An 18,353-nucleotide genomic window follows, 5' to 3' on the forward strand; every position below is an offset into this window, starting at 1 on the left:
GTGGTTCGGTCCTGGTTCCTACTCGGGAAGGAAGAGTGAAGGCTCCTGATCCAGGGTCCTGATCTAGAGCCAGGGTTTGTGACCAGCCGCTTCAGAGGTCCAGTCACTACCGCCAGCAACACCAGATTTCAGCAGGTCCTCATTGACTGCAAACACTACTTTTACAGAAGAGCATATAAAGGTTAATATAAGAAACTCTTTGCTATACACACAGAAACAAAATGTTTTTAATCACAGTCAAGCCCATCTCTAACACTGATTCAAATATCTAATAATACAGAGCCATTGGAGTTTCTAAAAAAAAAATTCCATAACTGTTTATTCAATAATTAAGTATAATGTTTTGGTTCGGTTGAGATAAGGGAAACTCAGACCCTGCAATGATACAAAAATAGCCAAGTCAGTACAGAGTAAATGTTGTATTTAATTTCAACAAAATGGTCATACACGTGCATAACATGAAGTACAGTACTTTTACTGCACAAAACAATACATGAAGAGTTGAATAACATTTCTCAATATGGTAATACTACTTTTTCTGTAACCAAGTGGCTGCCTTTCCAGATTTTCTGGAACCCAACTTGCTGTTGCTAAAAATAGAGATTTCTGCGCATGCGGGATCTACTAGCCTTCTCTTTTCAGTTGCTGCTCAGTGCTGAGTCACTGTGACTCCACTGCCGCTTGTACACAAAACAGTTATTTGTCTTTAACAGTCGTCTAGCAATGTTCTTTTTTCATCATCATTACAAACAACGGCTAAACAGGAGGCAGACTCCTGGCTATATGGCAGCATAACTATAAAGATTATATCATCACATCAAATGCAAATTGTTTTGTCCCAATGCAATGTGTAGACAGTCTTGTTTGAGACTATTGCTACGGCAATATCCGTTACACCAGACAGAGGAAGTTGTAGCCTTCATACATATTTTTGGAACGTTCATTCAAATCGCAGACATATGAGGCAGAGACCGGCTACGTTATCATATCGATCAAATTGGTTTTGGGTCCAGAAGAGGGTGAGTAAATAGAGAAACGTGACCATGAGTAAATAACACATGCGCAGAATGTTATTTGGATCCTTAGATTTGAGAAAGACATTTCAAGAGGCGTGAAGCGGGGATGAAAACTCCATATTTGTAGTCTCTGCCTTCCTGTACATTTGGTACCCTCGCTTTGAGAACATTTATTTGAGAATACTTCGGAAAAGGTTCAACATTACATTACACATCTTCATGTCAAGTAAACATGAATTAAGGCACTATCATTTCCGCATTATAACAGGACAAGGTTGTCACTTTCCATCAGAGAAGTATTTTTACAGACGCCATCACACCAACCATGCCTCATCGTACTCATTCTTTCCTCAGTTCACCTCATCCAGTTCCCTACTACATCCAAAACCAACAGAATGAACTACAAACAAACTAACTAGTACTACATAACATGTTACTATACTCTATACATGGGCCATGTGCATTTTCTGCTGGTCTCTCCTGAGATAGCTCCTCTCTGAGAAACTCATTGCGTACAGGTGAACGGCCTCTCTCCCGTGTGGACCTTCAAGTGCATCTTCAGATGGTGCTGGTGGGAGAACCTTTTGTCACACTGGGGGCAGCTATTTGGTTTCTCCCCTGTGTGGACCCTCTGGTGCCTCTTCAGGCTGGACGAGTGTGAGAAACTGACCCGGCACAGGTGGCAGCTGAATGGTTTCTCCCCTGTGTGGACCCTCTGGTGCCTCTTCAGGTGACAAGCTTCGGCAAAGCGCATCTGACACTGGGTACAGCCAAATGGTTTCTCCCCTGTGTGCATCCTCTTATGGATCTCCACCTGTTTGGGGAAACTGAAGGCTTTCCCACAGAATGAACACGAGAAGCGCTTATCTTTGCCATTAGATCTGCTGATAGCGTTACTACTGTCATTTGTCAATGGGCTTGTGTAGCCATTTATTGTTGAGGGACTGACATTGTCTGAGGTCTGGTTTAACATAAGGAGAGGAGGACGAAGGTCAGGCAGTGTCTGTGTTGTTGTTGCAGGGTCCATGTTCCAGTTGATAGATCCTATAGAAGGCAGGTTGAAGGCAGCAACTGTTAGGGGGTTAACCTGAGGCGCCATCAGTCTCTCTGAATCACAACTATAGTAGCAGGACGGAGCATCGCTAGCCGAGTCTGTATCTGTTCTCTCCCGCCGCATATGGATACCTCCCCGTCCACGTAGATTAAATCTACGCCTTGCTCTGGTCTCTGCCAGTCTGTTGTCATGGAGACTTTGTTCGGTCATTGTTCTGTGTTCGACTGTCTGTTTATGGTTGTGGTTGTTGTTCCCCAGCCCAGAGTTGAAGACACTGTCCCATCCACTAACCTCCACTATGTCACCGCTGATCCTGGCCTGCTCAATGATGTCCTCCTCCAGGCCTTTCACTGCACCCGTCTGGGTATGGGAATCCAAGATGGCCGCCCAGTCTCCTCTGTTACCCTCCAGCCAACCACCTGGAGGAAGAGGTTAGAAAATAGACTTTAAAAACATGGAGTTGTCGTCAATTACCTGGTCAAGTTCATACATTAATGTGTGTTTTTGTATGTAAACATAAGTTGCATTGATTTCATTTTATGAATGAAGAAAATTCCTGTTGAAGATCTATTACTGTATGTAGACTATATGTATTTCTCCCTTACTTTGCTCCCCCATCTTTAGTCCACTCAGCAAATCAATGCTCTCTGGACAATCTTCTATTGTCTCCTCTTTGACCAGCAGCAGATCAGGTTTCCCATCCTCCATGTCTACTGACTGTAAGAGATACAGAGTGAGAGGATGTTGGATCAAGAAATATGATATGAGCACCCTGCTATGGAGCATCTTCTGATTGGGCAATGAGGGATTGCTATGAGTACTATGCAAACATGTTAGTTAATTTGATACTATGCAAATGTGTTAGTTAATTTGATTACTTGACAGTCTTTAATGGTGTGATAATTGAAAGGCATGGTCCCACACTTAAAGCAAAAATAATCAAGACCCGGGCCAGTATCCAGAGTATAAGTGCTGATCAGGGATCAGTTCCCTACCTGTCTATGTAGTCTTATTCATTATGATCTAAAAGGCAAAACCGATCCTAGATCAGCACTGCTGCTTTTTGAAAACAGGCCCTGACCTAATACTATTCAGCCAGTAGTTCACAGTGGGCTCACCTCAGTGAGACTGTGTGTGGTCCTGTACTGCTCAGCTGGTTGCTCTGTGGGTTCAGGTGGTGTAGTCTGGTTGCCCTCCATAAACATGGTCCCCTCAGGGTTCCCCAGACCCTCCTCACACCCCTCCTCCTTCACCAGCAGCACCTCTGGACCCTCCTCCTCCTGGAAGAGAGAGGTGATGCAGATTACACAGACATACACTCCCTCAGGTACGTACACACACAGATAATAAACACACTTTCAACATCCCCACTACATTTGAGTCCTATACTGTAGCTATAGAATGACTTCATTATTTTTAAACCCATCATGCTGGACATAAATATGTTGTGGGTAAAAAGAAAGCTAGCTGAAGCCTGGTAAAGATCCATCCAGTCCTGCTAGTTATAGACCTATTGCACTTACATAAAATCTCTGTAAATTAATGGAAAAGTTGATTGTGGGTAGATTGTTGTATTATCTGGAACATAGGGATCTATTAAGTCCATCTCAGAGTGGATTCAGAAAAATAATGACTACCCTTCATGTATTGGTTACAATTAGTACTGCAGTGACCAAAGCTTTGGCAATGAAGGAAGTGATGTCAATTGTATATTTTGACATAGAAAAAGCATTTGATACAATGTGGAGGGAAGGGCTACTGGTTAAATTGAATGTGTGTATAGGTGGGAGAATGGATTTCTTGTTTGACCGAACCTTCCAGGTCAGGATCAGAGTTAGAGAGAATATGAGGTGGAAAATGGAACTCCACAGGGTAGCACCATTAGTCCCACCTTATTCACGTTGATACAGGGTATAGGGGCGGCCTTATATGCAGATGATGGTGCCACTGTAATAGATAAAAGGCAAGGAGCTGTTTTAGCAGTAGAGGAATGATCCTTATCATGGGGTTTCAAGTTAACTGTATCTAAATCTTGTTTGCTAACAAAAAGACAAAGGAAGATGTCAGTGTTTGATTATATGGACAATGATTGAAAAGGGTTACAGAATTTAAGTATTTGGGGCTATGGTTTGATAAAAAGCTTACATGGAGACGTCATATTACATGTATTGAGACTAAATGTTCAATCTTATTAGGACAATAGTTGTGCATGACTGTGGGGCAGATAGGCAATCTTTTGGCCCAGAGATTGGGAAAATGGTTGATGAATATGGACTCAGGGATGTTGTTATTGGGCCATCTGTGGCAATAGGAAATGTGCCATTGTGGTTTTATACAAGAACATACAGTATGTTGATCTTAGCCTAATCCAACGGTTCTCAAACTCGGTCCTCGGGACCCCAAAGAGTGCACGTTTTGGTTTTTGCTGTAGCACTACACTAAGCCTACTGGATGACAAATTGTTTTTAACCAAGACAAAATAACTTACTTTGTCCTTCATAACATAGGTACAGCATATCCCCTTATTGTATGGGACACTTAAATGTGCCTTAAGAGGCCATGCAATTCAACAAAAACATTTTAGGTCAAAAGAGTTAATCTGAAAAAGGAAATAGAGGAACTAACAGTACAGATAGATAGCTATAAAAACAGTACCAAAGAGGCTCAGAGTAAGTTAGAGGAAAAACTAAAATAAATGGAGGAACGTATTCAAGAAAGACCAAGTGTAATATATTGTAAAAATAAATCGAACTGGATGGAATATCGGGAAGAATGCACCAAATAACATTGAAATGCTACCAAAAATATTTTATAGAAACTTGTTACAAATAACGTCCTCAATGACTCAAACAATATTTTAAAAGAGGAAGCAAAGTACTTTAAGCATATGTTTCCATTTCAGTCTCCTCCATTTCCACTAAAATAAGTTAATTGTAAGATTTGTTTTCTATTAATAGTATAAAATTAACAGTTATACAGAAAGACTAATGTGAAGGCCTAATTAGAGGAGGAAATTCTAGATGCAATTAAAGTCTCAAGTCTGGGAAAACTCCATGGCTGGATGACATACCAGTTGAAGTATATCCCCCCAAAAATGTATTTACGCCAAGGTCCATTATTAACATGTTTTAACCACTCATATAAAGACTACCAGATACTCTGCAAGAAGGTCTTATTTAACTATTACTGAAACAGGACCCAGATGATGAATATAAAGATTGAGTCCACCTAAAAACCTGGAGACCCCTTACACTCCAGTGTTGTAATCACAAAATCCTAGCAAATGCATAGCGCTTAGAACTAAAAAAGGTATTGTAGGATATTATTCATCCTAATTAGACAGGTGTTTTACATGGACAATAAAATGGAAATAATATACAGAGCATTTGGAAAGTATTCAGACCCCATGACTTTCTTCACATTTTGTTAGTTTATAGCCTTATTCTAAAATGGATTAAAATGTATTTTTCCTCCTGATCAATCTACACACAATAACAAAGCAAAAACAGGTTTTTAGAAATAAAACATTAAAAAAACGGATCACATTTACGTAAGTATTCAGACCCTTTTTGCTTTTGAATCACCTTTGGCAGTGATTACAGCCTCGAGTCTTCCTGGTTATGACACTACAAGCTTTGCACACCTGTATTTGGGGAGTTTCTCCCATTCTTCTCTGCAGATCCTCTCAAGCTGTCAAGGTTGTATGCATCGCTGCACAGCTATTTTCAGGTCTCTCCAGAGATCGGGTTGAAGTCCGGATTCTGGCTGGGCCACTCAAGGACATTCAAAGACTTGTCCCGAAGCCACTCCTGCATGGTCTTGGTTGTGTGCTTAGGGTTGTTGTCCTGTTGGAAGGAGAACCTTCGCCCAAGTCTGGAGCAGGTTTTCATCAAGGATCTCTCTGTACTCTGCTCCGTTCACCTCTCCCCTCAATCCTGACTAGTCTCCCAGTCCCTGCCTCTGAAAAACATCCCCACAGCATGCTGCCACCACCATGCTTCACCGTGGGGATGGTGCCAGGTTTCCTCCAGACGTGACGCTTGACATTGAGGTCAAAGAGTTCAATCTTGGTTTCATCAGACCAGAGAATCTTGTTTCTCATGGTCAGATTCATTAGGTGCCTTTTGGCAAACTCCAAGCGGGCCTTCATGTGCCTTTTACTGAGGAGCGGCTTCCGTCTGGCCACTGCCATAAAGGCCTGATTGGTGAAGTGCTGCAGAGATCGTTGTCCTTCTGGAAGATTCTCCCATCTCCACAGAGGAACTCTGTCAGTGACCATCGGGTTCTTGGTCACCACCCTGACCAAGGCCTTTCTCCCCCGATTGCTCAGTTTTGCCGGGAAGCCAGCTCTAGGAAGAGCCTTGGTGGTTCTAAACTTCTTTAATTTAAGAATAATGGAGGCCACTGTGTTCTTGGACCGTCAATGCTGCAGACATTTTTTGGTACCTTTCCCCAGATCTGTGCCTTGACAAAATCCTGTCTCGGAGCTCTACGGACAATTCCTTCGACCTCAGTGCATGTCAGAGCAAAAACCAAGCCATATCATCTGTGGAACCTTATATAGACAGGTGTGTGCCGTTCCAAATCATGTCCAATCAATTGAATTTACCACAGGTGGACTCCAATCAAGTTGTAGAAACATCTCAAGGATGATCAATGGAAACAGGATGCACCTGAGCTCAATTGAGTCTCATAGCAAAGGGTCTGAATACTTATGTAGTAAGGTATCGGTTTTACATTTTTAATATATGTGCAAAAACATCTAAAAACCTGTTTTCGCTTTGTCATTATGGGGTATTGTGTGCAGGTTGATGAGGGAAAAAAAACTATTTAATCGATTTTAGAATAAGGCTGTAACGTAACAAAATGTGAAAAAAAATCAAGGGGTCTGAATACTTTCCAAATGCACTGTAAGACAAGTACTGGAAACAATAGAACACTATGAATAATCGGGGAAAAGGCCTTTGATAAAGTACGACTGGAATTTATATATAAATGCCTGGACTATTTTAATTTAGGAGAATCTCTTATGAAATGGGTTAAAGCCAGTCAAGTTCTTCCACACCGATCTCAACAAACTATTGATGTATGCACCTCGCATTGTGCACGTGGCCATTGTCATGTTGAAACAGGAAAGGGCCTTCCCCAAACTGTTGCCACAAAGTTGGGAGCAAAGAATCATCTAGAATGTCATTGTATGCTGTAGCGTTAAGATTTCCCTTCACTGGAACTAAGAGGCTTCGCTGGAACCATGATAAACAGCCCCAGACCATTATTCCTCCTCCTATCTTCACATTTGGCACTATACATTGGTGCAAGTAGCGTTCTCCTGGCATCCGCCAAACCCAGATTCATCCATCGGACTGGCAGATGGTGAAGTGTGATTCATCACTCCTGAGAACGCGTTTCCACTGCTCCAGAGTCCAATGGCGGCAAGTTTTACACCACTACAGCCGACGCTTGGCATTGCGAATGGTGATCTTAGGCTTGTGTGCGGTTGCTCGGCCATGGAAACCCATTTCATGATGCTCCCAATGAACAGTTATTGTGCTGACGGTGCTTCCAGAGGGAGTTTGGAACTCTGTAGTGAGTGTTGCAACCGAGAACAGACGATTTTTACACGCTACGCCCTTCGGCACTCGGTGGTCCCCTTCTGTGTGCTTGTGTGGCCTACCACTTTGTGGCTGTGCCGTTGTTGCTCATAGAGGTTTCTACTTCACACTAACAGCACTTACAGTTGACCGGGGTAGCTCTTGCAGGGCAGAAATTTGACTGCCTTGTTGGAAAGGTGACATCCTGTGATGGTGCCACGTTGAAAGTCACTGAGCTCTTCAGGAAGGCCATTCTACTGCCAATGTTTGTCAATGGAGATTGCATGGCTGTGAGCTCGATTTTATACACCTGTAAGCAACGGGTGTGGCCGAAATAGTTGAATCCACTAATTTGAAGGGGTGTCCACATACATTTGTATATATAGTTTATTATGGTTAAAATCAAATATACTAATTGATTAAAACAAAAATGGAAAATGTTTAAAAACTGTATAATCTTTGTAAATTACATCAATAATAGGACTGGTGGAGTTGTCACACATGCAGTTTACATAAATATATGGAAATGTCTGCTCTATCCAAAATTACAACCAACTGATTGCAGCATTACCGCACAAATGGAGGAGGCAAGTGGAAAGGGGAGAAAGTAAGGACCAAAAGTGGTTAAAGAAAATTGTGATAAATAAAAAAGTATACCAGTTTCATTTAAGGACCTAAAAATCTACAGCTGCACCATACAGGCTGCAAAATCTCCTCCCAACTATTTTCGATGTACCGATTCCACGGCACATGGTTTATGAACTGATACACAAAACGACGCCGGATTTAAAACTTTGCAACCAATAGAATGTTATAAATAGGGGGGATACAACCATTCCAGCTCTGCAGATTTTGCTGCGAAGAGACAGAATCATTAGATCACTACATTTTGGTACTGCCCAGTAGCTGGTTGCAGGTTCAGGAATGGCTGAAAAAATGCAACATTTACTTGGAGCTTACTCGTCAAATAGCACTGCTGGGTGATTTGATAAGTCAGTCAATCGATCAATAATACTCTTAGCAAAGGTGTTTAATTTACAATATGTAGAAACTGTGAATTGAAAGGTTCAGAACTTTTGGAAAACATCACAACACAGTGGAAAAATATATGGCAGCTAGAAATCAAAACTGGATGGTATTCAGAGATAGATGGGAGGGGCTGGGACTGGATAGTATTCAGAGATAGATGGGAGGGGCTGGGACTGGATGGTATTCAGAGATAGATGGGAGGGGTTGAGGGTAGCTGAAGGCTGGGACTGGACGGTGTTCAGAGATAGATGAGAGGGGTTGAGGGTAGCTGAAGGCTGGGACTGGACGGTGTTCAGAGATAGATGAGAGGAGTTGAGGGTAGCTGAAGGCTGGGACTGGACGGTGTTCAGAGATAGATGGGAGGGGTTGAGGGTAGCTGAAGGCTGGGACTGGACGTGTTCAGAGATAGATGAGAGGGGTTGAGGGTAGCTGAAGGCTGGGACTGGACGGTGTTCAGAGATAGATGAGAGGGGTTGAGGGTAGCTGAAGGCTGGGACTGGATGGTGTTCAGAGATAGATGAGAGGGGCTGAGGGTAGCTGAAGGCTGGGACTGGATGGTGTTCAGAGATAGATGAGAGGGGCTGGGACTGGATAGTATTCAGAGATAGATGGGAGGGGCTGGGACTGGAGGGTATTCAGAGATAGATGGGAGGGGCTGGGACTGGATGGTATTCAGAGATAGATGGGAGGGGTTGAGGGTAGCTGAAGGCTGGGACTGGACGGTGTTCAGAGATAGATGAGAGGGGCTGAGGGTAGCTGAAGGCTGGGACTGGATGGTGTTCAGAGATAGATGAGAGGAGTTGAGGGTAGCTGAAGGCTGGGTGTGAATACTTATGTAAATTTGATTTCTGTATTTCATTTTCAATAAATTTGCAAAAATTTCAAAAAACATGTTTTCACTTTGTCATTGTGGGGTATTCTGTGTGGGTGAGAGAAAAAAAATCTAATTAATTTTGAATCAACTGATAAAAAGGAGCCCACACCCAAACATTCATAGATTTGATCTTGGTGTCTGATAAATCTAAGATTTCTCAAAGTCGTGTCATTTCCTATGGGATTAGTGATCATTCTATAATTTACTGCACACGGTAAAAATAAAAAATCTCTAACTGTTATGACACAATAACTGTGAGATCTCTGAAACATGATAAAAGATGCATTTATTGACCAATTGAGTAAAGTTAACTGGGACCCGGTACTTACATGTCTAGATATGGATTATAAAATGTGAAAAACTAAAATGTGGTTTTGTTAAAAATAAACAGGATGGAACTATTTGAACAAATATTTCTTAAGCATTGTGGATACTTTGCCTCCATGGAAAACTGTTAGAATTAAATAACTGAACCTTGAATGAATCAGGAAATCATTGAGGCCATTAAATCAATAAATACTTATTTTCAAGAATATAACAGTACCGAAGATGAAGAGGCTCTCAATACACACATAACCCTAAGGAAAAAATCTAGTCAGATGAGGTAAAATTTGTGAAAATAGGAAGTTGTGGCAGTCACTAAACATAGTGATGGGAAGAATGCAAATTGTAAAAGCGTTGGCCTGGATGGGGAAATACAATTTGACAAGGCAGTGGTAGCTGATAGTTTCAATACCTTTTTCACAACAGCTGCCACAAATTTGGTTGAGAAGCTACCTGATTGTGTCTGGTTATGGTCAGGTTTGGACACTACAGACGTTTTTGTGAGAAAACCGATTTGAGAGATGTCTCATGGTCTAACAAACACCGCTGTTGCTCAGCCACCTTCCACCGCAGATATGGAAGGCTGCCATTGGCAGATGCGGTGGATTGCGACGCAGCCCATACACTAGAAATACGACGTCTCTAACTTAAACACATTTTGATGGGGATTTTTTTGAATGCTAATTTAATTTCCACGCGGGCATCAACTCTAGGGGTTTTTAACCACCCCCCTCATCTGGCGGTCGAGCATTTTAAGCAGCTAGGCTGGCTATCTGTGGGGAACAAAAAGAGTAGTATTAATTCAACTTGGTCTGGTCCACAAAATTATCCCAGACTCAGCCCCCAGAAACCTATCCAAGTAGCCAGAGACTAATATTCATTGGTAAATATTCTATCTGGTAAGAACACATTTGTATATACTGGCGCTGTTGAATGGAACAAACCAGCACGGCAACTCAGCCATACCAATCATAACCACTTTTTTTTTCAAATGTCAAAAGCTGGCTAATGAGTAACTATTTTTGGTCTGTATCTCTAATGTGTTGGTATCTATGTTATTGTATATGTATTTTTTATTTAAATGGGACTATAATGCAAATAAGTCCCAGAATTGATTGTGCAATCCCAGTAACAACAAAAATATTTGTACTGTGTGTATGTGTATTTTTTTACCGACAAATAAAATCAAATCAATCGGAGTTGACGATAAGGCAATACATAAAAGAACGTAAATACACAACCGCATACAGTATTTAGCCATGGAGCATGTTCTGATTGGCCAAGTGAGGGGTCAAACCTTGACACTCCTACAACTTATTTATTCATCAAAACTCAGCCCTTTTGCGCCACCACTAGCTAGCTACTGCACGCACAATTATCGCTGTGAAAATAGCAAACATATTTTAGACACAACCCTGGACCTATTGCGTTACCGCCAGCGCTAAGATTTATCATTGCATTAGGTTTGTTACTATAGAGTCTTTAGAATGAAGTCCCATTTTGTGTTTATTAAACATAAACAAGTGTTAAATACACCATATGAAAACCACACAAACACGCCTCAACAGAAAAGTCAGCATGAACTTGATAAACTGCATTCATTTTCTCATAAAAGGTGTCTTGGGAAATTTTGCGAACATCATATATCCTACACAGTACAAACACAATATGTAACAGACTTTTTAGGCTTATATATGCTTTATATATCACACAATGTCTGGATGCAATATTCTACCCAGGAATATTCAACACTGGAATCTGTTACTCTCGTTATTCCAAATGCATCTGTTGATATTTTCTGCTGACAAAAATGAAAATTCATATTTGTCTTAAATGCAGGGTTTGATCTAAATGTGAGAAGCTATCGAGTGGAATGGTTACTTTCGATGTTATAGAGTGGAATGGTTTTTCTGCTGGTGTATCCTGAGGCATCTCTTTTCTGAGAACCTCTTCCCGCAGTGCATACAGGCGAACGGCCTCTCTCCCGTGTGGACCTTCAGGTGCATCTTCAGGTGGTCCTGGCGGGAGAACCTCTTCTCACACTGTGGGCAGCTGTATGGTTTCTCCCCTGTGTGGACCCTCTGGTGCCTCTTCAGGTCACCAGCCTGGACAAAGCGCATGTGACACTGGGTACAGCTGAAGCATTTCACCCCTGTGTGGACCCTCTGGTGGAGCTCCACCTTCTGGGGGCAGCTGAAGCCTTTGTTACAGAACATGCAGAGGAACCGTTTCTCGGATGTGGCTCCCCCTCCCTGAACCTGGGCTCTAGCCCTGTCGTTTAAGTTCAATACCTGATCGAAACGGACGCTGCCATGTGAATCGGAAGGTCCCATCGACGGAGACACTGGGTCGCGATCCCTGAATGCATGTAAAGAGGAGTGGGTGGCAATATTTAGATTTGTCTCTAAGCTTCCCCTGTAATCTAATAAATCTCTGCCCTGTGAGTGTCCATCTCCTAGGTGACTTTCTGCATTCCATGTGGGAGGAACGTCACCCTCCACTTTTACAGTCACCTCATCTACCACTATAACCTCCCCTTTCTTATCTAGGCACCCTTCAGAGTATACACTACTACTGTACCGGATCCAGTCCCCTCTAGATAGATCAGTCTGGGTCTCTAAACCCAAGGGCATGTTGACAGGGTCCATCTCTGTAGCGTAAGAACAAGAGGGATCATCACCACCAGTGTTTAACGCATCAACATAGCCATCCCCACAGGTATGAACCATCCTCTGGCTCTGTTGAAATACCGGTAAATACTCCAAGCCGGGAGCAGGAAGACAGCCCAGTCTCCCCAGGCCAAGTCTCTCTAGGTCTGATCTGTGGTCAGATCCTGTGTGTAAGAGCCTGTGTGTTAAAGTTAAAGTCTCTGTGTCTGTCTCTGACTTGAGGACAGTGTTCGGCATTCCACTGACCTCCGTGAAGCTGCGTTGGGTCCTGGGAGGTGCTGGGGCGGTGGTGGGGTCCTCCGTGGCTACAGAGGGCTCTCCTGCCGCTCCAGTCTGGATGTCTCTGCTGTGCCGTGGGCCCACCTCTCCTTCAGACCTTTCCTGTTTGACCCCAGGACCTGTAGCCTCTCCATCTGCAGACTGACACAAGAAGAGAGGAGGTTATTGAATAACAATGTCATAGGGAAGTCTCACATTTGATGTACTGTAATTTTGATGTAATACTGTTACACTAACCTCTATCACGATAATGTGCTGGGTTGAGGTTCCACTCCCCTCATCAACAGTGATTGGTTGGTCATCTCTCCATGTATTGTGTCCCGCTGGCTTCACAAAGTTCCTGTGGCCTCCAGTAAGATGTCCTTCACCTGAGAGATTGATTTTGGGGGTGGGGGTTAGGTTAGCTACAGTCAATGCAACGGTATATTGTACACTATAGACACTTTCTAGAATTGCCAAGGATGCAAGGTAACACTTCTCATAACTTATTGATATACTATTTATAGACTGATGTATTATGTTCCATGCATCACAGTAAGTAAATAATTGAATAAATAATAGGAAATGCAGTAAATCAAGAATCTGGTTAGAATTTTGTTGTGGGTCATCTTTTATATGAAGCGTGGGTTACAATGATGCCACAACAAGGAATACTCTTGTTGATTTTGTTTATTACCTTCCACAAGTAAGATATTGTAACGACCCTGGATTTATAAGCGCGGAAATCGACTCTGCCGGATGAGCATGCTTTTGCGGCACAGTCGATAGCGCGCCGGACATCGGGCTTGAAGGTCGAGGGTTCGAAACCTGCTCCCTGCCGTTTCATTACAATATTAACACTGTGCTGTGTGAGTTTAGTAGCAACTAGCTACGGGTATACCGGTTCGTTAGTATGTGTTAGAATGCTTAGCTTTGGCACAAGATAGCAGTGCTTCAATCCCGTTTCGTTAACCATCAAGCAAATGAAGACAATTACCAGACGTATGCCCACTATATATGAAATAACCATGAACAACAGTAGCCAATAGGATTACAGGGGGCGTGCCAACACACGGTGAGCGCAATAGGATCTCTATGGTTTGAGATGCAATGACTGTACAATACCTACACTATGATATTGGCTCTTCTTTGCACAAGATAGCTAAGTAAATCAGGAGAATTATTGCATACTATCCAAAAACTGACCAAGACCCACATCTGGGTAACACCTCAACATATGTGCAGAGGCGAACCGGTCGACAGGCACTGAGAAGAACCGCGACAGGCCGTGCCGCATCGGCCTGCAAAATGTACCTCTTGCCATTCCTCTGTATCGATCGAGGATCTTGACACTACTGGGACGACTGGCGAGGACGCGCTCCCGTATTGTCCTCTCTGCCCGCTCCCGTGCCACCTTCAGTTCCAGTAGCTGTAGTTTCCTCCGCAATGACCTGTTTTCTTTCTGGCTTTGAGTTATTTCCAAACGAACCACTGCATAGTCGTCGTCTACGAGTTTACAGATCTCTGACACTGCTGCATTCGCTAGCATCTCCATGATGGAGGCTATTTGAGTGTGAAAACCCACACAGTTAGCCATTGTTAGCAGCTAGCTAGTTTTACCTAGATAACATATATCAACCAAGTCTTGTCTCCAACGTGAATTAAAGACTACATGGTTTAAGTATATGTTATTGAACGTCTAAATAACAATAAAAAAGCTGACGTGGAAATGGTTCTTGGTCTTCTTTGTTATCACGGCGTTCCACATTTTGTTTGTGCATGCCGCCACCTACTGTACGGGAGAGTGTGGTCGACCACGTTATATTTTGTGATACAAAAATAAAAAGGGGTACATTTTAATGCACCACCAACTAACACTACACCTATATATTATTTAATAAAAAATTAAATAAACACCACCCCATTTCACTACTTTGACCCCAACTGATCCTACAACAGGCCAACGGCCTGGGGAGGACATGACTCATTTAGCATACCTTGTCTCTTTTGCTGTAAAACCTTGTACACCCAAGTACTTCTCTGCAGCTGCCACCACAACATCTTTTTTCTGGGATTTACGTGCCATTACTGTGGCACAGTTGATAACCATGGCAATGAACGCTAAGAAGCCAACCTTACCAAAGCACAAATTCATATCACTATGTATTGGCCTACTACTCACACTTGACCCATCATCCACTAATCTCTTCAATGCCTCAGCATATGATACCTTCTGTTCTACTCTGACCCTGACAACCGGTCTCTCTAGGCACCGGGCACTTCTGATCCCCAGCAACATGGGCACCCCCACAGTTGACACCGTTTTTTCCACCGATACTACACATTCCATTGTCCTACACACTGCTGAAACATGACCATAAGTTTGGCATCTGAAACACCTTAGTGGGTTCGGCACTAAAGCTCTCACGGGACAACTGACATGTCCTAAAATGACTATCAGGTAAAGACTGCTTCAAAACTCAAAAGGACAGACTCAGTTTCACCACGCTCGCCACCAGGTCTGCGTCGCACCAAACGGCGGGCATCACAGACACAGGGAATCTTCAATTTCAGTTGCTCCAGTAATCACTCCTTTCAAGTCACAGGTCTTGTCCCGAGGCCTGTGACGTGAAGCACCTGCTCCGTCTCGGCAGAAGAATAACAGAAAATCAAGTCTACTTTGAGCTACCTTCACCAATTTAACAGTATCCACGTACTTTTGTACCCAGCTTGAGACTACATATGGGTCAGCCAAAAGGCAGGGATCCACTTTCTCCAAAAATGTCACTCCCACTGGGACAGAACCATCCTTCGCATGACCATCGGGGCGAGGCTTGGACTCGGAGGCCTTCATCACACCTGCCACCGCAGGTAATTCATCCTCACTCTCATCAGGTTCAATTTCTGAGCCATCAGAAACAGCAGAGTACGGTTTGTACTTGGCGCCATTCTTCCTCAACACACATCTTCCAACTACACTAGGCTCTTCTTCCTCCCTGTCCATAACCACATCTTTCCGTTCACCATGCTCATGCCGCGCCTTCACCCACTGTATTGTTTGCAGAACCCGCACTGATGGCCTTTCTCCAATACACAACATCTGTTCCTTAGTCCAATTTACTAGTCTGGCTATCTCTGGCCTCTCCATGCTCGCAAAACGTGGGCTACTCTGCATCTGAGAGCAGGTCTATAAGCATTCCGGTTTCCCAGAAGTGACCGGAAAATTACTGTTCTGTGACTTACTGCCTTGCTTCATTGTTCTCGGTCACTGTTCACTTCTGTTTACAAAGGATCTTACTGGTTGGCATCATAGCTTAAAGGGTGTGGTCGAATGAAAAAGGTATGCACACTGTTCTTTGAAGTACGGTACTGCTTATTACATTACACATCAAATCTCCTATTCATGATCACTATCTTTCAAGCTTGGGGTGGCAGGTAGCCTAGTGGTTAGAGCGTTGGACTAGTAACCGGAAGGTTGTAAGATTGAATCCCTGAGCTGACAAGTTAAAAATCTGTTATTCACCCACTGTTCCTAGGCTGTCATTGAAAATAAGAATTTGTTCTTAACTGACTTGCCTAGTTAAATAAAGGTAAAATAAAATAAATAAAAGCTCAGACCCGACTAGTTTAGAAAGAACGGTGTGTTAGCTAGAGTAGAAAATAATATACTTACTTTATTCCAGCTACATCACATCAGAAAGGTAAATATTAATCTGTCCTTGTTCTAGCCTAGGTTTACAGTCTTTAAAAACAGGTATTCAGACAAGCCTGTTTCAAATGACAAGTTAACAAAGGGTTAATGAGAGGGTATGTGGTTAATTACCCTCCTGAACAGAAGTTAAAAGGATGTACACTCCCTAGTTTGTAGAGACCAGTCATTCTGGAATATCAAATACAGGTGCACTTTAGTTCATGTTTAATATTTTACCTCAGTCATCACAAGACCTGAATCCTTCAGGCCATTTACTACAAACAGCTTGAGGTCAAGGACTGTTTGTAAAGATCCCATACCACAGATGATAGATAAGCGTTTGAGCTCTGGGGTTTTAATAAGAGAAACAGTTAAGAGGGACTTGACTTGAGCATGTTTTGGTGATTGTTGCATTGATGAACACAGTGACGTACATCAGTATAAATAAAGCCAACTTTGAGTGTGTGACTGAGAAAGTCCATTACTGAGGGGCAATGTTTGCTACAGCCATTGGATATTCATAACCATAATACACATAATAACAGATATGGGAGATTAAAGTGGATACAGGGGAGGACGAAAAAATATCTTTAGCGGCAACTCTTACCTACTACATAGTGCCATGGGAGGGCTATAGGGGAAAGGCCATAGTAAGTGTTGTTTTTTGACTTGTTCCCCAATGAAAGCATGACCTCAGGTTTACATCTCAGCAGACGTGGCTTGTTATAAAGGTGTTATAAAAAAAATATGGTATATTTTATGAATAGAACATCAGAAAAAACTAATTCAGAGGGTAAATATACTGAACAAAAATATAAACACAACATGTAAAGTGTTGGTCACATTTTTTATGAGCTGAAATAGAAGATCCCACAAATTTGCTATACGCACAAAAAGCTTACTTCACTCAAATTTTGTGCACAAATTTGTTTACATCCTGTTAGTGAGCATTTCTCCTTTGCCAAGATAATCTATCCACCTGAGAGGTGTGGCATATCAAGAAGCTGATTAAACAGCATGATTATTACAAAGGCACACCTTGAGCTGGGGACAATAAAAGGCCACTCTAAAATGTGCAGTTTTGTCACACAACACAATGCCACAGATGTCTCAAGTTTTGAGGAAGCGTGCAATTGGCATGCTGACTGCAGGAATGTCCACCAGAGCTGTTGCCAGATCATTTTTTATTTAACCTTTATTTAGCTTGGCAAGTCAGTTAAGAACAAATTCTTATTTACAATGAAGGCCTACCCCAGCCAAACCCTAACGACGCTGGGCCAATTGTGCAACACCCTATGGGACTCCCAATCATGGCCAGTTGTGATACAGCCTGAAATTGAACCAGGGTCTGTAGTGACGCCTCAAGCACTGAGATGCAGTGCCTTAGACCGCTGTGCCACTCGGGAGCGGCGCATTAACAATGTCATGTTAATTTCCAATGTCGTTTGAAAGATTTTGCCAGTATGTCCAACCGACCTCACAACCGCAGATCAGGTGTGACCACACCAGCCCAGGACCTCCACATCCGGGTTCTTCACCGGCGGGATCATCTGAGACCAACAGCTGATGAAACTGAGGGGTATTTCTGTCTGTAATAAAGCCCGTTTGTGGGGAAAAACTCATTCTGATTGGCTGGGGCTGGCTCCCCAGTGGGTGGACCTGGCTCCCAAGTGGGTGGGCCTATGCCCTCCCAGGCCCACCCATGGCTGCGCCCCTGCCCACTCATGTGAAATCCATAGATTAGGGCCTAATGAATTTATTTCAATTCACTGATTTCCTTATATGACTGTAACTTAGTAAAAATGTTGAAATTGTTGCATGTTTATATTTTTGTTAAGTATAATATG

The 18,353-nt window shown here is 42.7% G+C and overlaps 1 protein-coding gene across 1 annotated transcript; it reads right to left on the minus strand.

Annotated features, from left to right (window-relative positions):
- Nucleotides 1–404: 404 nt before the first annotated feature.
- LOC115191064 (neurotrophin receptor-interacting factor homolog) lies at nt 405–14,560 on the minus strand. The gene is made up of 6 exons (XM_029749063.1): nt 14,130–14,560; nt 13,074–13,204; nt 12,804–12,977; nt 3,189–3,350; nt 2,676–2,787; nt 405–2,489 (listed from the first exon to the last, which is right to left on the minus strand). The coding sequence occupies exons 1-6, from the start codon at nt 14,410–14,412 to the stop codon at nt 1,522–1,524; spliced, it is 1,830 nt and encodes a 609-aa protein (XP_029604923.1). The 5' UTR covers nt 14,413–14,560; the 3' UTR covers nt 405–1,521.
- Nucleotides 14,561–18,353: the final 3,793 nt, after the last annotated feature.

The sequence above is a fragment of the Salmo trutta genome, chromosome 4 (assembly GCF_901001165.1).
Source record: "Salmo trutta chromosome 4, fSalTru1.1, whole genome shotgun sequence".
NCBI lineage: Eukaryota > Metazoa > Chordata > Actinopteri > Salmoniformes > Salmonidae > Salmo > Salmo trutta.